At 42.3% G+C, this 21316-nt stretch overlaps 1 protein-coding gene across 4 annotated transcripts in view; it reads right to left on the bottom strand.

Moving 5' to 3' along the window:
- Nucleotides 1-21316, bottom strand: part of fancc (FA complementation group C) — a 51132-nt gene that overhangs the window by 7119 nt on the left and 22697 nt on the right. For 3 of the 4 annotated variants that reach the window (XM_034090352.2, XM_034090354.2, XM_034090355.2), the window contains 6 exons: nucleotides 16369-16476; nucleotides 16216-16280; nucleotides 15538-15702; nucleotides 15262-15418; nucleotides 639-694; nucleotides 396-495 (listed from right to left, as the gene is read on the bottom strand). In XM_034090352.2, coding sequence (XP_033946243.1) covers nucleotides 396-495; nucleotides 639-694; nucleotides 15262-15418; nucleotides 15538-15702; nucleotides 16216-16280; nucleotides 16369-16476 — 651 coding nt within the window. The remainder of the gene's footprint in view (nucleotides 1-395; nucleotides 496-638; nucleotides 695-15261; nucleotides 15419-15537; nucleotides 15703-16215; nucleotides 16281-16368; nucleotides 16477-21316) is intronic. The other variant, XM_034090353.2, reaches the window with a different exon arrangement.

Raw genomic sequence — 21316 nt, 5'->3', positions numbered from 1 at the left:
GAGTAGCGAGCTCCCAGCTGGAGATGAAGTGATAATGATGTGGAAGATTTATCAAATGTTAAGTGATTTTGCCTGCATGGGGAGTTCCTTGTTTATAGCATAGTAGTGTTTTTGTACTCCCAGCTAAGATGGTAAATATGAATAAATAGACAGCTTTGTAAAGTTGAAAGTTTGCTACAGTAGATGCAGTCATATATGAAGTAATAAAGAGGAACATGTTGTAATTCCTTGGTCATCAAATGTAGCAGCAGTTACAGTTATTAAAACAATGTCTGCTCTTGTAACCACAGTTGGCTTCATGATGTTGGATTTCAATCTAATTGTTAGAATTGAAATTGTCCAAATAAATATTTAAGTCTGACTTTCACATATGTTGCAGGAAACTTGAGGAATACCTTATGCTGCAGCAGAGCCAGTTCCCTGAAGAAACAGCTGGAAAAGGTTTGGATGAGATACTTGAGGGACTCATTCCCTTCAGCTTGCTTAAGGAAGGATCTGTCGGACACACGCCATTATTGGGAATGCCACTGCAGTACGTCAACAAACATTCAGAAATACACACTTTATCAGGCCAGAACATGATACTAAAAGCCTTTAACACTTAGCACACATAGCCTCAAAATGACACTCACTCTCACCTGAAGATGTCGTTCACAACCAGAAATATGGAGCAGTGTTGAGCACAGGCTTTAGGCTGAAACACACAAAAAACTCAATTTAAATGTTGACAGTACAAAAGTATAGAAAAAGGTTGATGATAACCACATGATAATCTATTTCACTAATCCATTCTATTAATTTAAAGGTCCCATGTCCTGCTTTTCTGGTTATTACCCGTCCCCTTGTGTGTTATGTAGCTTTTTATGCATGTAAACGGTCTGAAGAGTCACAAACCCTCAAAGTACACCCTGTAGCGAGTAAAACTCTAACACTCTGTCTATGCTGCCCCAGAACACCTCGTTGGAGATTTTTCTTTTTCCATTTGTTTCTTCCGGGAACCTTGTGACGTAACGAGTACCCCATGGACCAATTGGTCCAAATGGACCGATCCGCGGAGCCGTTACGTCCTGTTACGGACTTAGACACACACACACACACACACACACACACACACACACACACACACACACACACACACACACACACACACACACACACACACACACACACACACACACACACACACACACACACACACACACACACACACACACACACACACACACACACACACACACACACACACACACACACACACACACACACACACACACACACACACACACACACACACACACACAGTCGGTAAATGCTGCAGAAACACATTAATAAACAATGAACCACGGCACTCTGGAGCATAAGGTTGGAGAAGTCGTTATTCAATTTATTCTGGCTTCGTGTGATTAAAAGCAACACAATCATCGACCCGACGCAGTTGTTGTTGTGAGCTGCCGTTGGGGAGCAAATCAGCGATGTAAACGGTGACGTCATGACGCAGCAGGGGCAGCTCTGGGGCGCCAGTGGGCGGTGTGCACAGAGCGGGAGCTGAACCAGAAAAGCGCCCGCTCGGAGCTAGAAACTGAAAAGCGCTGGTGTGAAAGCCGCATAAGAGGGCTGCAGAACAGGCTCTCGCTCTCTCTCAGCTGCCCTGCTCGGTGCAGCAGGACACCGCTCCTCTGTTCTGTTTTATTGTTGGTTGTAACCACTGTGTTGGATAAAATAAACGATTGTTTTGGGCAACTCCGGTGTGGAACTGTTGTCCTTATGTTACAAGCAGAGCCAGCTTGTAACCTTCCTTAGCTTCCTGAACTGCTGACGGTAGGCCTCAGGCACCAACTCATACATTTTTAGCATTACAGTCTTTACCCTCAAGTAATCTTCACTGTCAGCCATAATTAATGCAGAAAATGCTTCTTGAGCCCTACCAGTTAACACACACTGTAACAGCAATGTTTTCTCTGAATCAGACCACTGTCGTCTTTGGCTAAGTCGCTCAAAAAGTCCAAAAAAAGAATCTACAGTCTTCTCCTCGAATTTCGGTAACAACCTCAAGTTATAAGCTACATCAAAAGTAGCTGGGGACACCCCAGAAGAAAGCTTACCCTCTTGGATGAGGTCCAACTTGTAACGCTCTTGTTGCAATGCAGCTTCCCGCACCACTGTAGTTAACCTTAAACGCTCCATCTCAGTTTCCTGTTCATGAGCTCTAGCCCGGTCCTCACGAGCACTTGCTCGTTCCTCACGTTCACTGTCTTGTTGGTACTGCAGCAGCATTATTTCCTTTCTCTGTTCAAATGTAATTTCACCAAAGTCAAACAAAGAAAAACCTGCACTTCTCTGACGCTCTGGATTTATAGCTGCCTTCGTCAACTCCTCCTCGGAGCCATCATCGACAGCCACTGCTGGCAGAACTTCTTGCAGTATAAACTGGGCCTGTAACATAGTCACTATGGTGTCTTTACGACCCTGCTTTGGAACGTCTACCTCAAAATGTTCTGCAATTTTTAACAGTTGGTCTTTAGTACATTTTTCCAGTAGTTCCACACTGGGACACTTCACAAAATCTGTCAATGTAGCCATGATTCTGCCAACTCCCTTGAACCCGGTACACAGACACCTACAAATATATATATATTTTTGTTTCACTCTGGAATACCTCTCCCCTAGCTAACTGCCTACCCAATACTAGCTATCTTGTCTCACCCTAGTCTTCATGTATGCCACGACAGGTGTTTTAAACACTTACCCAATGACCCGGTAAAGCCCCAGCGAAGCTGTTACTCACCAAGACAGCCACGGACGTGTACCCATGACAAAAAAATGGCGAATCATGTTTATGCACAAAAATAACAAACCAACAAGCTCCCCTGAAGGAGATGTTGCTTATGCCTATCAGGAAAGGTAATTCCAAAGCTACTCCTTAATGCCCCACACCAGGAACAAACTGTCTACACAATCAAGGCAAACAAATCAAGTAAACAACTATCACCTGGTTCTTGGATCGGACGAGCCCCCATATGTTACAATGTCCACTAGAGGTCAAATCTCTGCTCTTGCAATTGACCCCTCAGTTCCTGCACCGTGTTCTGCTGTCTTTAATCAGTTTGAGCATGTAGCTCTGTCTTTTGTACAGGAGATTGTCTCCAAGTTAAAGCCCTCTGGTTCTCCAAATGACCCTGTCGCACCTCAACTTTTTTTAAGAGGTTTTCCCCACTGTTGGACCATCTGTGCTGGCAGTTTTAAACAGCAGCCTACTCTCAGGGAAGGTCCCCGAAAACCTGAAGCATGCAGTAGTGCAACCTCGTATTAAAAAACCCAGCCTGGATCCCACAGTTCTGGCTAATTTTAGGCCGATTTACAAAATGCCTTTTATGTCAAAGATCCTGGAGAAAATTGTCTACAGTCAAATTATGTTTTTTCTGGAAGAGAACAACATACTGGAGGTTTTCCAATCCGGTTTAAAAACTATGCACAGCACTGAAACAGCGCTTTTAAGAGTCTTTAATGACATCCTTTTATCTACTAACTCTGGGGACTGCGTTGCGCCCCTACTTATTGACTTAACTGCTGCTTTCGATACAGTCGACCATGACATCCTGATCTCCCGCTTGGAGAAGTGGGTGGGCATTGAGGGAAAAGCCCTGGAATGGTTCAGGTCATATTTGAAGGACAGAACTTTCTCTGTCAGCCTTGGTGACTCCGAGTCATCCTCTGCTCCACTCCTGTATGGGGTCCCACAGGGCTCAGTATCAGGCCCCCTGCTATTCTCCCTATATTTGCTCCCTCTTGGGTCCATTTTTAGAAAGCACGGCATCGCATTCCACTGCTATGCTGACGATAGCCAGATTTATGTCCCTCTAACTGTCACGGAGGTGATCTCTGGGCTCATAGATCTCGGCCTCCGTTACGGGTTGTTTAGTTTTTTGTTGTTGAAAAGTGTTCCCTTTCCCCATGTCTGTCGTTGATTGTGTGCACCTGATGCCCTGTGTTGTCTCCTCCCCCCTCACCTGTGTCCTGTTGGGTTGATTGGGTTGGGCATTTAGGCTCTGGGGTTTTGCTGTTAGAGAGGCAGGTAGTATGTGTGAGATCATTGTGGCTGCAGGCTGTGCTGTGCTCAAGGAAACAACAGCAGGATTAAGGCTGTGTGTGTCATTGTGTTCATGCTGTAATAAATGCCCACACCGGGTTGTATTTTGGACGTTCTGCCTCTGCCTCCTTGCTTGGTCGGGCCGCTTGGTCGGGCAGCCTCACAAGTGGTGTCAGAAGTGGGATTTGACCAAGTGAGGAGGTGAGAGTGATGGAGGAACTGCGGGAGATGATGAGGTCACTCCTGCAGCTTCAGGCAGCCGGTGAGCAGCAGTTCACACGGGAAGAGGAACGGAGACTCCGGAGGCTTGACAGCAGATTGGCTGGAGGCTCGACGGGCGCTGACTCTGCCGCTGAGGCATTAGAGATCCTGGTGGAGAACCGGAGATTGGTGCAAGAACAGAAAGAGGAGCAGCTCCGGTTACAGAGGGAAGAAGAGAGGAAGGCAGAAGCATTGAGAACGATTGGAAAGATGGCGGCGCACACGCAGAAGAATAACAAGCCAAGGAAACCTGGAGGAAAGGAGTCGTCGCAGCCTTTGATCATTGCCAAAACTCCGGAGTTCGTCCGGGATGTGATGGGTTCCGGCGCCGGTAGCGGGGAGTTCCACCTTTGCCGGCGCCTCCGACGCGGGGAGTACCAAGGGCGGGACTTTCTGGACAGGATGTCGGAGAAAGTGAATGAGGACATCGAGTGTCTCGATAAAGTGGAGCTGAGCAAACGGGTGGCCGGTGATGGAGCAGCGGGGCGCGGGAGGAAGCGAAAAAGACTGAGGTGCAAGATGCGGATGGCAAAGATAGCCGAGAAGCTCTGTCAGGAGAGAGAGCGCATCAGAGAGCAGAACCAGCAGGAGCGCATGGAGAGGAAGAATCAGATCCCGAAGAGAAAGAAAGGGAAGCTTCCTTCTGACTACACGCCCCCTCCTGAGGAAACCAAGCTGCACAAGGGGAAGCAGAAACCTTGTAGGGAAGCCAAGATTTCCAAGACACTGTGCTTCCAGGGGAGAGGGGTAAGGAAATGTCACGGAGGTGATCTCTGGGCTCATAGATCTCGGCCTCCGTTACGGGTTGTTTAGTTTTTTGTTGTTGAAAAGTGTTCCCTTTCCCCATGTCTGTCGTTGATTGTGTACACCTGATGCCTTGTGTTGTCTCCTCCCCCCTCACCTGTGTCCTGTTGGGTTGATTGGGTTGGGCATTTAGGCTCTGGGGTTTTGCTGTTAGAGAGGCAGGTAGTATGTGTGAGATCCTTGTGGCTGCAGGCTGTGCTGTGCTCAAGGAAACAACAGCAGGATTAAGGCTGTGTGTGTCATTGTGTTCATGCTGTAATAAATGCCCACACCGGCTTGTATTTTGGACGTTCTGCCTCTGTCTCCTTGCTTGGTCGGGCCGCTCAATTGTCAGCTTCACAATAAAAGAAGGAGGGTTACTTAATTAGCCCACTGCTAAAGTGCCTAGATGACATAAAGGCCTGGATGGCGTGCAACTTCCTTAAACTCAATGAAGGAAAAACAGAAGTAATGGTTTTTGGTAGCACCACTGACACCACTTCTGTAGACCTGGGTTCCTTGCATCAGTACACCAAGCCTACCGTTACGAACCTTGGTATTAAAATGGACCGTGAACTCAAACTTGAGAGTCAGATTAAGTCGGTGGTAAAAACAAGCTTTTATCACCTGAGGCAGCGAGCCAAAGTAAAACCGTTTCTCTCCAGACAGCAGTTTGAGACAGTAATCCATGCCTTTGTTACCACCCGGCTGGATTACTGTAACTCTCTCTACATGGGGGTCAGTGGGTCCTCCCTCGCACGACTACAGCAGGTGCAAAATGCCGCAGCAAGGCTCTTAACTGGCACACGGAAGTATGACCACATTTCCCCTGTTTTAGCTTCTCTCCACTGGCTGCCAATTTATTTTAGGATCCATTTTTAAAAATCTTTTATTTACTTTTAAATCCCTAAATGGCATGACCCCACCATACCTTACTGAGCTGCTACAGCATTACACACCGAACCGCCCTCTCAGGTCAGCGGACCAACTGCTCCTGAAGCTCAGAGGGGACCGTTGCTTCTCTGTAGCGGCTCCCAAACTGTGGAACGCTCTGCCCCTGGAGATCAGACAGGCCTCCACACTGCCTGCTTTTAAATCGGTTCTTAAAACCCACCTCTTCTCCTTAGCGTTTTAACATTTGGCGTTTCAACATCTTTCAGAGTGTTGCTTCTTTGCTTTTAAATTGTTTTTTGCTTTACTTGTACTTGTTTTATGGTGTGTGAGCTGAGCTGTGTTACTTCTTTGTATGCTTTGTTTTATCTATTTGCCTGTACAGCACTTTGGTCTGGAGGTTTAAAGTGCTTTATAAATAAAGTTGTATTGTATTGTATTGTATGCGGGACAAAACCCGATCCTGCCCCTCCCTCTCACTGTCTAAGTGAACGGTGACTGTAAAAACCACACTGCGCATGCTCAGAGTATTTTCCTATTTAATGTGTGTGGCAAAAAATAATGACCATAGGGGCAGAGAGCTGCCATCCCCACCATAGGTCATCTCACATAATTCAGAGCTGATTGGCTGTAAGTATGTGTGCCGAGAAAAGTGTGGTGTGTGAAGAGGAGGAGAGAGACGCGTCCTAAAACCAGGAAGTAAGCTCCGCATGGCTTCCCTCCACAAAAAAGCAATGAGATTTCTCCATAGGATTTTTAAAAATAGCTCAAAATAAGATCTGTGGGAAACGTAGCTGTTAGATAAATGTACGTTTTGTTCAGCCGGATAATATCCACATGTCTACCCTACTTTTATCATTTTCGAATCATAAATCCATCATTTAGATTTATGATAGACTTTTGAAAGTACAAGAAGATAAGGAGGACTTTTACAAAAAAGTAATAGAGATTTTTGTCCAGAAGGATAGGCAAATGGACTTCATCTTCAAGTCAAGGTAAGATCACCATTTTATTGAAAATGGGATCTTACTAAGAGAGAACAATTCAATATTTAAATGATAAAATTACATTTTTTTGGGTATCCTTCTGTTGAACTGTCTGTTTAAAATTAATTGAAGCATCAGACTAAAAAAGCTTTTGAAAATAATATTATATTTTGATTTAGGTCAAAATATAATATTTGTAAACCTGAAGAATCAGTGCCAGAGCCTCACCAGCCATGAACCTCACTGCAGAAGCTTATATATAGACATCTGAGTTTTTTGTGCCCCACCACTTTTGTACATATAGAAACGCCACTGGTAACATATAATCACTGATGTTCCGCTGTAACGGTGGTAGACTCATCAGAACAGAGTGGGCGAGCTGACCAATCAGAGCACACTGGGCTCATAGGGGGGGGCAGTAGCTCCAACAAGCCGTTTAGGACAGAGAGTGAATACACATACTATACAGAGATGCTGTATGAGAAAATCAATGTGATTTTGGAACATTGAACAATATAAATCTATTCTAGTAGACCTCAACAATGGAATTATGATCAGTAGAAATGGCCATGACATGGGACCTTTAACCAAATTGCAATATTAACTTACGATATATGACCACTGGATGTCACTGTTGCATCATCTATACACCCCCATTGAGCCACTGTTCCCCCTTGTTCTCACTCTCTCCTCATTAAGCACTCTGTCAGTTCTTCCTTCACACACACACCCACACACTTACTCTCTCATCTCCGCCTAATGCACATTCATCATGTGTTTTAGATTTAACACATTCTAAAACGCCCCAGTAGAAACATTTAATAGCTGTACTCTCCACGTCAGCCGCTCTCTACACGTTTATATATGTTGTAGTTCCCAATTAGTCTCACTTTCTCCCTGAACACTCCTATAAGGATATATTCTTCATCATAAGAGCAGCATATGTAGTTAAAGAGCACCACAATCATACATGTATATGTTTTCTATTTGTTTGTTTCACATACAGCACATTTTAAACCTGCCATCTGTGTCATCAGTTAATAATGGAGTAAAGCGTCTATTAAATGGTAAATGGACTGTACTTAAATGGATTTAGTTATACAGTATAGTGCTTTATCCAGTCTTTACGAGTCACCATTCACCCTTTCACACCTCATTCACACACAGCAGTGCCACTTGCTCTAGGAAGCTAACATTCACTCGCATTCATACACAGTTGGCCATGCCATTGGGAACAACTCATGGTTAAGTCGCTTTCCCAAGGACACATCGACATATTGACTGCATTGGCTTGGATCAAACCAACAACCTTCTGGTTGAAAGATCACCGCAGCCACAGTTGTCCACTATTAAAAAGCATTCAGTACACCAAAGCCGAAAATGAACCTAAAACCTGTTTCTGTAAAGAGGCGTTTAAGATTGTTTTCCTCCTCCTGTCAAGGCACACATGTACCTCCAAATGTAATGAAAAGGGCCAGGGTAACAGACCAACTAGAGACTAATGGCGCGTTTCCACTGCCCCGCACGTGCAGAGCCGTGCGGGGCCCGTTTTTGGTTGCGTTTCCACTTGGCCTAGTTTTGGCCCGGGGCTACTTTTTCACCTTTTTTCTGGCCCGACTAAATCATGGTTCTAGGGCCAGGAACAACCAGGCTGAGTCGGGCTGAGTATGCTAACTAGAGAGAGAATCGCTGGCAAGGGGGCTACAACTACAACAAGATGAACATATTTGACCGTGATTTAATTGTAATACACGTTTCAAAATGATGCCGAAGTAACAACATACTGATACCGGTTAGTAAAAACCATGAATTAATGCTTTGACAAGTCTGCCGACAGACGGCAGGCGAAAAACTCTTTTTAAATGCGTGCTTTCTAAATGGAGCTTGGCTAAGCTAACGTTATATATGCTCCGACCGTCCACACTCACAACAACGGCCTATACCATGGGTCGGCAATAGGCGGCCCGCGGGCCATTGTTGGCCCGCCAGCAATAATATTTGGCCCGTAATTTTGAGAATCAAAAATAAAATATTATTTTGAGATTTTTTTTTTTTTACAACATTGGACCTTGAGTCGCACATCAGGGTTTCTGTTAGCTGGTAATTACCGGTTTTTATCTGGTAAAATTAATTAAAAACCGGTAAATTCAAAACCTGTTGGTCAAAATGTCTGGTAATAATTAGGGATGCTCCGATCGATCGGCCGCAGGACATTATCGGCCGATATTCACTCTTAATAGTTTGATCGGTGCTCTCTATAAAGGCCGAACAGGGGAGCTGGATCTGATCGATATGGACATAAACGCGAGTGAAGTATAACCGGACCGAGAGAGATCAGATCAGCTGCTGCATAATCACCTGAAGCCCCGCCCACTGTTTACCAGCTGCATGAGAAACTGACGGGCTGTCAGGAGAGAGGGAGAGGGAGAGGGGAAAAGAGAGGATCCGTTTCTCCCGTGTTATTATCCAAAGTTAATGTAAACGTTTGAATAATGTACTTCATCTACTACAAGTAGTTTGTTTGAATGTAATAATTATGTTGTTTGTGGAATCATTTATTGAAAAATGAATCTGAAGTTTTCGATCTGTAACGATTATAAACTGAAGCAATATAACAATTACTCCCATTAACTGAGTTTTAAACATCAGCATATCCTGTCATAGTCCGGTGATTACCTGCTAACGGAAACTTTGCTACACCATTCTTATTATTATTATTATTATTATTATTGAAACATGACCGGTAAGTTTCGAATTTGTCCGGTAAAATAAAATCTGTCCCGACATACATTCATAATGTCAGCCGAGGGAGGGGAAGCGGCGCAGTGGAAGAGCAGAGCGCGAGGGAGAGCTGTCATCTTCCCTTTACAAGCTTCAAACATGTATTTATCATGTGATTTTGGAAATAAAAGTTCCATATTCTGAAAGCCAAGACTTTGTTTATTTAAAATCAAACAAAACACCCGAAAAACTAGTTTTTTACGCAAATTCACGTTTATTTTGAAATGAGCCGTTGCGATTTCCGACTGATTTCGATAGAGCGGGTCACATATGGCAAATGTGTGGTTGTGGGGAACCAGGTCAATTAAAGTACTTATTTAACTATTAAATACATTGAGTTTGAGTAAAATACTTGGTTACTGATTAATTTAGGTTATAATATATTAAATTGCAAAGCAAAACATGCTGTAATTGATTTATTTTGTCCTTTAATATTTTTTAAAGGTTTTCAACCTGAAAGAATCCTAATGTGTCCTTGAAAAGTTGAAATAAAGAAAAGGAAAAAGGATTCCAGTTGTCCATGCGTCCTCTGTTGCCCCTCAAGCCTCTCTCACTCACTCAAATAAATGCCAAAAACCCAGAGAACTTGACAATACTTATCAGAATAAAAGTATGTTAAATAACACTGCTCCCTAGTTAATAACTCTACTTTACTCAGTGGAGGCTCGTCTATTGAGGAAAGGGAGGACCATCCTCCCTACAATTTCAGAGAAAAATTAACTTTGAAGAGAACAATAAATACACCTCAATTTAAAAGATAAGTCTGTTAAAATACAGATAATAGCCCCGGCTTTGGGACTGAAATGGGGCTAGAGAGGACGAGCCTCCCTTTGGGCGGGTCTAGCCAGAGGCTCTGGATTGGGCGCCTATATCATCAGTGAACCAATCAGCGGATCTGACTTCGCATCAGAGTGTTGATGGGGAGGGTTATCAGCGATAGAGTTTTTTCTGAACCGGGGAACAGGGGCGCTGCGCCCTCTTACCAAAATCAATTCCTTGAATTAGGCTTTGATTATGTTCTGGCCCGCCATCTTGTGGCTCAGCAAAAAATTGGCCCACGGCCAAACTTACTTGCCTACCCCTGGCCTATACAGACATAAATAAACCAGCGACTGTATTCGCCATGACACAGGCAGTCTGTGGTTTGTACTTGTTTAACTTTTGTCTAGTTTCTGAACAGATATGAAGAGCTGTGAGCTCTGAGCTCTAAGAGCTAACGGCTGTGTTGTTTTTTGGGGCGCTCATTGAAGATGACGTCACGGCTCCGCCTACACTGCGTTACTATAGTAACTACCCCAGTTCCTAAACTGTAATGGAAGCGCAGCATTAAAGTGAGCTGGGCATAATAAGGCCTAACCAAACAGAGCGAGGCCTGCAGTGGAAACGCGCCATTAGTGAGGTCAATCAGTACGAACAGCCCCACCCAGTGTTTATATGGCGTCATTACAATAATCCAACACTAATCAAGTGCTTTCATCCTCAATTGTGTCATGTCGGTTTCTCTTTTGTCTTTGCACAGCATCAATCAAACAAAACGTGTCGTGCATGTTACTGTTTAGTTTGGAATCCGCAAAACGTTGGCCTACGTTTTATGTGTGTCAGTGTGATCCTGCGTATGTGGCTTTCATGCCAGCATGCATGCGTGTGTGCAGACTGACATCGTTGCCCCTACTGAAAACAGATGGGTTTTCTGAGCATCCTCCTCCATAACTTACCACTAATATTTCAAGGGGGGTCAATTACAGCACACAACAAACATCTTTTTTCATTGCCAGGTAGGCCCAGGATGTGAGTGTTTATTGTTATTGGGTTTGTGTCTCTTATTAGATCACAGAGCGGTGGGACCAGCCAAAATGAGGAATGTGAGCTTAATTTCATGTTTCCCATTTTTGATTGCAGTTAAAACAAGTGAGTGAAAGGGAGAAGAGAGGAGACACAAGGCAGTCAGCTCGTACGCCTCTCACTTTTTGTGTGGCTCTTGCACACATGCACACCAACAGAGACAGACAGGCCTGTGAAACGCACATCTGACATCCAAACAACCTGAAGGCTAAGTGAAACCTAAACGTATGCCTCCCACCCTCTTAACGCCTGACACGCTATACCAGATGCAATATCATAAACAGAGCATGGCGGCTGGAGGCATGTGAGTTTATGTTTATATGTGTGTCAGGGATCGCGTGCACACATGTGTGTGTGAACTAGCAAGGTGATAAAAACAGAGGTGGATCAGAGATGGATGAGAGGGTAAACAAATAGTTCCATCGCGGGACAGAGAAGTAAACAGCCAACATCACACACACACACACACACACACACACACACACACACACACACACACACACACACACACACACACACACACACACACACACACACACACACACACACACACACACACACACACACACACACACACACACACACACACACACACACACACACACACACACACACACACACACACACACACACACACACACACACACACACACACACACACACACACACACACACACATTCTCTCTCTTATACTGGCTCTTCAATTGACATGCAGGCATATTCCTGTACATTTGAAGTTAGCAGTTCATAAACATGTACACCAATGTGTTCTAATCTATCCTAACTTTTGTTGGATAGATCTTAAATTGAAAACGTGTGCATTCTAGCCTGATATATATACACAGCTCAAGTGGACCATCACTCGGGGAACACAGGAGTGACACAACTTACAAACTTTGCCTAAATTAACATGAGGCAATAGACAGGTAGGTTCTTGTTTTGTTGATGTTTAAAACTCCCAAAAGGCATGGCAATCAGTAACCTAGGTAAATAGGACACCATTCATAAATGTACGCGCAAGGTATTGTATTGCTTGGCACAGATGTTTGGCATAAACAATTTGTAGGAAACATGTCCATATAGATTACCCTCCTACCCTCCACTCCATTTGTACATCTTGCCCACCAGGTGAATATATTACTTTATAGATAGGTCTAGATTTTTGTGTTTTGTCTGAGCTTTATGGAATTGTGAAGTTTTAGTGACACATGTAATAATTTCATTGTCATCCTTGCTATGTCTGTGCGATTATATGTCTATGAGCATGTTCCACATTATTATGAGATAAAAAGCAGCCACTGGAGGCCAAGTTAAAAGAACACAAAACACTGCTGGTATTTTCTGATTGCATTGTAGTAATGAGGACATTATCTTCAACAACACCATAACAACCTATAAATGAGAAATGACTTAGTAGGCCAAGGTCTCCAGTGACAGAGAGTTCAGTACTTACCCAGCACAGTAAAGCTGCGTAGCCCAGGCCAAATGATGTGATATGCCGTTTAGAGCTAGCCAAATGATGTGAGATGCATGCAGAGCTTAGCCAAATGGCGTGAGTTAGCCAGGCAAAAACAGTCGATAAAGGTCCACCGAAAAAAAACAATGGAACGCTTCCAAGAACTATGCATACAAAAACATTACAAATGCCATACCTCAAAATAAACGAGCAGGCCTTATATTCAAGCTGTTTGGTTTCAGTTTACAGAGCAGTTCAATATGGAGCTAAAAACACATGGAGTGTGAAGTGATTTCTGATGTGAGACTCTGTAATTCAGGGCAGATGAGTCAAACTATGTAAATAACAAACCCATTTAACAACAGCAATATGTCACCAATTTACGAACAATGCTGCTAATTCATGCAGCAGAAAATGCCACAGCACAATGACATAATAATCTACACATTTCTCTCCAACTCTAACTGTGAAGATCAACATCATTGGTTACTCGACAGGAGTATCACAAGTTGATGATATGCTTAAGAAGCACTCTCACGATCAAATAACAATTCCAGGTCCACAAAAACATTTCAGTATACAGTACTTTGGTCTTTTGTCTGGCTCTCAAAAACCAACCCCTTCCCACAACGATGTTGGAGAAAAAAAAGGTCAAAAATATACTTTAAATCTCGGGTTCCACTACACACTTACCTAGAAATCACTTGCAAAAACCAGATTTGAAAAATAATCGGACATTTCACCTATTTCATCCACCATTGTCATGATAAGTGGGAGACTATTCATAACATTTATTCATCAGTATTTTTCCACCCCAGCAAAAATGTCTAACAATAACAGAGATCCAGGTTCTCAAAAGAGAAATTCACTCTCATGTCTTTTTCATTTAATTGCAAACTGAATATCTTTTTCTTATGGACTGTTGAACACAGCGACGTGCAGTCAGGGGAGGCAGAGCCTCACCTGTCATACTCCAATGTATAGGAAAAACAACTAAAGAAAAACTAAATAGTAATAATAATAAAATGTCTCTACTGATCTGTGATGTAAATGTGATTTCTGTATGATTCCAATCACTTTTTATAGTCAAAATCAGCAAATTTGCCGAGCTCCGCTACAACTACGGGTAGCGATGAGAAGTGAGGCAGGGACGAGCTCTGCCTCTCGTAAGCCCACAGTAACTGGCTGGAGCGCGGGCACTTATTTTGTGAGCGCGCTCAAGCCAGTTACTGTGGGTGAGGTGAGGCACAGATGAGATCTGCCTCACCTCAGAATGCGTCACCCCACAGAAACTGTCTGGAAAGCGGGCCCCTAAGCGCATGCCTGCACCATCTCACTGTATGTCACCAATGTAATGTTTGTAGATCCCTTTATTACATTTATCCTCGCCATCCATAGTCTCTAAATAACTTATTTCACGTATATATTATATTTAAGCTTGCTGGTCTCATCATACAACGGCAATGAAAAAAGCATCAGGGGAGGCAGCCATAACCTCTGCCGCACTGAAGGGCAAGTGAGCCCACAGGTTCTTGTTGCTACTGTTATTCTACGCAGAGACAGTCGACGCAACAAACTAGACTTTTGAAACTAGAGGAAGATAAGGAGGACTTTTACAAAAAAGTAATAGAGATTGTTGTCCAGAAGGATAGCATGGACTTCATCTTCAAGTCAAGATAAGACCCCAATTGTAATGAAAATGAGATCTTACTAAGAAAGAACAATCCAATATTTAGATTTTGGGTATCCTTTTGTTGAACGATCTGTTTAAAATTAATCGAAGCATCAGACTAAAAAAGCTTTTGAAAATAACCGAATATTTCTATTAAGGTCAAAATATAATATTTGTAAATCTGACTCTGAAAGAGTCAGTGCCTCACCAGCCATGAACCTCAACGCACGTCACTGGTTGAACAAAACAAGCAATTTCAAGATGTCGCCTCATGCTCTGGTAAATCATGATGCAGCAATATCTGACACCGTTTGGCCTTTTATACTCTAAATGAGAAAATCAGCAGATTTAATAATAAGAAAAACAATTGTAGCCCTAAACAAAATGAGTATCATAATTGAAACATGTTTTGGGCAAATCAGATCACATCTATCGCAGAAACACATGCCTTTATGGTTTTTAAGTTAGGATTTTGAGACCTCATAACAAAAAAAGTACCCACCAGCAAGGACTGTGCCAGTTGCCGCTTCAGCTCCTGTGGTGTGTAACCTGTGTCGGGGAGAACACACTCCAGCAAACTGAGCACTGCCTCCTCCAGACTGGACAGGCTATGATACCACAGAGAGACTACTTCCTGCTCCTCCAATAACACGCATTTGCTGAAAGAAAACAGCACCTAATTATATAACATCTGAAATATTCCAAAAAGGATTAATCTAATACAGTAAATCAATAGTAAAACTTATTGAAAACATATTTTACAGCAGGAACTCCCTACCTGGAGTAGGCAGAGGTCAGAGCGTCCAGGAAGTCTTGACTGAGTGCTGCCCTGACACAAGTCGCTGGCTGCTGCAACAGAGCTCTGATGAGAGGAGCCGCCTCGGGGAGAGAGACCAGGGGGACACAAGCCTCTGACACTGCCAGAAGGTTGTCACATGAACACCTGCACCGAGACAAAATCTGCATTATCTGACATTTTAATCAATGACCCGCAAAGAAAAAAAAGTGTCATATCATCACAAGATTCTAGGCTTTTATTGTCATTTGTACATAGCTACAGTGCAGTTATGTCGATGAAAATCTTAGGTCACAGGCTCCTCCAACAGTGCAACATAATAAAACATATAAAATAGTGCAAGTAAATACAAATCTTATTATGTTAAGATTTCACTTTAATTCTGACAAATTGCATACCACTCTGAATACCAGAGTTTCATTAGTAGAAGCTTGATTCTAGTGGAGCTTGGTAAATGTAAGCATTCACTTCTTTCTGATTTTGTCTGTAGGACAGCCAAACAAGATATGTGAACACTTTAAAATGGGCTGTTGAAAACATGATCAATTTCCCCCACTATTTCTTGATTTTTATAGACCAAAAAATGATTCAAGAAAGGAATCAGCAGATTAATCAACTAGGAAAATAACTGTTACAGCTCTGGTTACTTCTGTGTTATACCTGTAATTAATGTCGACCAAAGAACTGCAGCTCTTCCCAATGTTTTCCTGCAGCATTGCCACCATCTGAAATGAAGGAATTAGTACTGCTTTAATTACATACATAAAGTATCAACAAAGGCACAAATAAATCAATAAAAATAAAGGCAAATACCTTCCTAAGTACTTTGACATGGTACTCTTTAGGTGGTACACCCGTTCGCTTCATTAATGCCTGCGCTGCAGCATCGTCTTCTTCTGTAGCGAGCTGACACAGCACCTTCTGCGGAAAGTCGGGCGACTTAATGTGTAGCTGATTATTTGTACTTTATGTGTATATCTGTAACATTAGACAAGACTTTAATACAATCTGCACAAACCCCAAGACCCTTGACATCAAAGCTAATTAGTTACTGTAATATAGGATGACTCTGGTGGCGTCACATCATTTGAACCACATGAGTGGAGAAAAGGCATCCCAGTAAGTGAGAATGTATGGACAGCATATGAGCAGCTTCAGAAATGAGCATTCTTTGTTACAGAGGGCCTTGGTGTTTTACAAGCATTTTTCAGAAGGGGCCTCATCATACACTGATAAAACTCATGGGAGCCTACCTGCAGACCTCCACTCTCAGGACAGTTCCGGTGCAGACCTCCACTCTCAGGACACCTCCACTGTCAGTACAGGAAGTGACGATTCTGACGCGTTTTTTTCCCGCCCACCGAAGGATTCGTTTGATGGAAGTTTTCAAATCACAATGGAGACTCATCACGGAGGTGATGAGTCCGACCACCATGCACTTTGGGTCGGCCTTGGTCAAGCCCTTTTGACCCCCCCAGCCTGGTTCTCGTAAAAGTTTTTCGCTCAAATGACACCATGGAGGAATGTAACGGGAGTTAACAGGGGACTCTGCCCTCCTCACGAGTACCTATTTTCGGACACTTTTTTTCACTTTTCCCCGGTTTTATTATTTTTTTGGCTATTTCACTCGGTTTCTACCGGGGACATTGCCCGGTCTCGGGTGTCCCCCCACGGTCAGTACGATTTTATTTTGTATTTGCGTGCATTTCCTGTTCGGAAAGTGGCGCTGCGGCTGTACTGATAGTAACTACAATACAAGGTGTCCGTATATATATATATAGATATATGCATATGTATATAATAAGTGTGACGATCCGATTTTATTTTGTATTTGCATGCATTTCTGTTTGGAAAGTGGCACTGTACTGATAGTGGTGATTTTATTTTGGAATTCTTAGCGTGCACTTCCTGTACTGACAGTGGAGGTGTCCTGAGAATGGAGGTCTGCACCGGAACTGTCCTGAGAGTGGAGGTCTACAGGCAGACCCCTCTCATAAAACTAGACTAATAAACTCCCCTGATTCTCGTCTGTGAAGAAAAAGTTAATCATAACTAGAAAATGCATTTCCTGCTGAAAATGCGTGTGAATGCTGTAAACTGTGTACATCTGTTGCTGAATTTAGCTGAAAATGCAGAAAACGCTGAATATGTTATTAGCTGAATGGTCTCTGTAGATGCTTTTAGCTACAGAAACCAAGTAAGTGTGTTGCTGAACTGAGCGGAGAAATGCAGAAAAGGGAAATGATTTGAATCAAAATGGTTACAGCTCAAATGCATTGCAATAACTTTGTTGAAAACTTGAAAGTGAAATGTTAAGGAAAAATAGTGAAGAAGCTTAATATTTAAAAGAAAAGGTTTAAAAAAGGTATAAACAACAACATGTATAGCCTCAATGTCCTGAAATAGCTGAATAATGTAATAGTTGGATGGTTTCTGTAGCCGAAAATAGGTTGAAGGAGTTAGATATTATATGTAAGTAGTAGTGAATGAATGTGTATTAAGAAGAGAAAATAAAGTAAAAACACTTTGAAAAGCAGCAGAATATTTTAACTGCTAAACGTTTGAACTAAAAACGATACGTCACCAATAATGTATAAAATATGTGGAACATGTTGAAGTCAGTATGAAGTCTCCATCAGACAGAAAATAATAGGCTGAGACAGTCCGTGTGTTTGTGTTTGAGGTGACAACGTTATCAAACACCTGTGTGTGTAAGCCCAGAGATCAAAGGTTACCATGGTGACGACATTATCAAACACCTGTGTGCAGAGATCAAAGGTTACCATGGAGATATGCAGTGAAAGGAGAGCCTTTCCATTGATCTGAATGAGAGATAAACCTCTTACATTTCTAACTATAGTTTAAAAACGGTAGCTGATATCAGTAAAATGTCAACGCGTGCAGCATCTCAGGACGCTGAATTTCAAGCTCTCCTCCACTCTGTTTTGAGATCAAAGCACTTAACGAGCTGCACAATATACACTAATGTTAAAATCTGAAGAAGGCATATTTTCCTAAGCTCCAAACTAAGTCTGAATACGATTGTAATAGCTGAATGTCTTGTGATCATTTTAAAGTTGGATTTAAGTCTCTAGCTGAAAGTATGTGGAAGGAGTAGCATTTGGCGCACGGTGTAGGTAAAAGAGGATTTGAAGGTACCTCCCATTGAGGTACATGTTAAAAAAAGAGTTTAAAAAGCTGAATATATCAAAAAGTATAACATATTTTGAAAAAGTTGAAAGTTTCCCATCATGTGCTGAAAAGGCTGAATATGTTTGATATTTGAATGGTTTCTGTAGCTGAAAGTAGGCTGTGTCAAAGAATAGATTTCAAAATACTGCTGCTGGTTTATAAAGCACTGAATGGTTTAGGCCCAAAATACATTTCTGACCTCCTGCTAAATTATGAACCATCCAGATCTCTCAGGTCTTCAGGGACTGGTCAGCTTTCTGTCCCCAGAGTCAGAACTAAACATGGAGAAGCAGCGTTCAGTTATTATGCTCCAAATATCTGGAAGAAACTCCCAGAAACCTGCAGGTCCGCTGCAACTCTTACTACTTTTAAATCCAGGCTGAAGACTTTTCTTTTTGTCGCTGCTTTTAATTGAACTATTCATATCTTAGACTGCACTGTAACTTTTATCCATGTATTTTTTCTTTTAATGTTTAATTGAACTATTCCATGTATCTTTTAATGTTTATTTTATTATATTTTCTTTTTAATGACTGATTTTAAATGCCATTTTCTTAATGTCTTTCATTTTTTGTAAAGCACTTTGAATTGCCTTGTGTTGAAAGGTGCTATATAAATAAACTTGCCTTGCCTTGAAGTTATTTGACGGCAAAATATTGGTTGAAATAAGAAGAAGATTAAAGAGAAACAGAAGAACTATAGTGGAATGCTGTTGCAGAGCATTCACACAAATGAAGGAACAAAGAGGGGGCCACGCTAGACTCATACTGTAAGTCAGTGGTTCTCAAACTTTTTCTGTCAGGCCCCCTTTGGAGAAAAAAATAAGTCGGGGCCCCCCCAACACAAATAGTCAGGCTCAGTGGCGGCGCCAGAGATTTCTTTTGGGGGTGCTGTGGGGTAGCTTGACGTTTCATAGAGGGTGCTCAAACATTTAGGGTTTCCCATTAATGTACCGGTCGCTACAGTGGAATTTTCTACTGCAACAATCCCCACATGCATATACACAGTGTGACAGTTACAATGAAGGCTTGAGGCATATAGGTGTAAGCAGGGGTAAAGTGCTATTTTTATAGGTGGTGTGTGGACCTCACATAGGGGGGTCCGGGGCAAGTTCCCCGGGAAGATTTATTTTTAAATATTGAAGTTAAAAGCATCAATCTGGTGCACTTTGAGAGCAAAATTAAGAGATCTATGGATACCTCTCTCAACACCCATATGAAACAGAACTGTAAACAGATTTCCATTTTCTTTATGGATATTTTACAAATCACCCTTTTAAACTTTATTCTTTTTTTACTGTCATATAGTATTTCATACCTGTTTTTCATTTATTCTCTTATTTTTTTATAACTATAATGATCATATAAACGTGTGCCTCGGAAATAATTGTTTACATTAATGGTGACCAAAACGTTTGAGACCCACTGAGATAACTTAGACTACATTTAACTATCTAATCACTCAGAGAGTCCTTTACCTCACTGAGCCTCTTTATTACCATTTTTCCTCCTGGTCTCTTGCGCCCCCCCTGTCATGCCCCCCACTTTGGGAACCACTGCTGTAAGTCATCATGTGATCAAGAGAGAGCTCTCAGACCTAAGAGATTGTCTTTCTTAACCAATATCATTTAAAAGATAAAGGAAGGTTGAGTGTCTGACTTTGTTACATTCAATTTCAACTTTCTTAGAAATAACAAAGATGCCACACAGTACAGTGTTGTGTGATGATGATTAATAAACAGATTTTTTGCAAAAATCATCGCTATTCAGGATTACGACTTAAGCCCTCTGAATTATGAAAACAGCCCTTTTTATTCTACCATAATACATTGATTTACTGTTACAAGTTGGAAAGTGTGATCCAACAGAAACAGCCATGGGCTCACATCTTCAGCACGTATCTGTTTTTCCAACTCAAATGAACCGAAAACAGCAACAACCTCACCACAAAGAGTAGACTAAAAAAGTGCAAATCTCTTTGGACTGCAGATGAAAGAATATCAACGCAGGATGAGGAGAGACACATTGAGAAAGGCACAATATGTAAAAAAGTAAAAATAAGTGAAGTATAAAAAACGAAGGAGCACTGGAGCGCTGCTGGTGGAGCTGTGTGGTTTACTTGGCTGGGCTCTACAGCACGCTAAGATGCTTACCCTCCACATAGTCTCACAAAACAACCCCAATCACTACCATCTGAGCGCCCTCAAACTGCACATTGAGTACATACAAAACCAATCACACTTATCCCACAGTGGGTAAGAGAGGCACAGTGGGGCTGGGGGATAACAGAGGGAGGAAGGTGGTGAGAAGGAATGGCAGAGAGGGACGGGAATGGCTACATTAAAAGCGGGAATAAAGGGTGTGGTGACCTGAGGATTGAATGAAGGGCAAATGTAATAGAAGGCGCATACCTTAGGACAAAAGTCATCTCTCTTTCACAAAGCAATAGGACATGTTGCTGCCATAGAAAGTATCCCTCCGTAAATCTAAAATTATAACTGAGGGTGTGGAAAAATGCACCAAGCAAAGAGTTGGGTTGGTTTTGATGGTTGCCTGTTAACAATTACTAA

Source organism: Pseudochaenichthys georgianus, chromosome 9 (genome assembly GCF_902827115.2).
Source record: "Pseudochaenichthys georgianus chromosome 9, fPseGeo1.2, whole genome shotgun sequence".
In the NCBI taxonomy this organism is placed as follows: Eukaryota; Metazoa; Chordata; class Actinopteri; order Perciformes; family Channichthyidae; genus Pseudochaenichthys; species Pseudochaenichthys georgianus.
The sequence above is the reverse complement of the archived record's forward strand: the minus strand, read 5'-3'. Positions and strand labels throughout refer to the sequence as shown.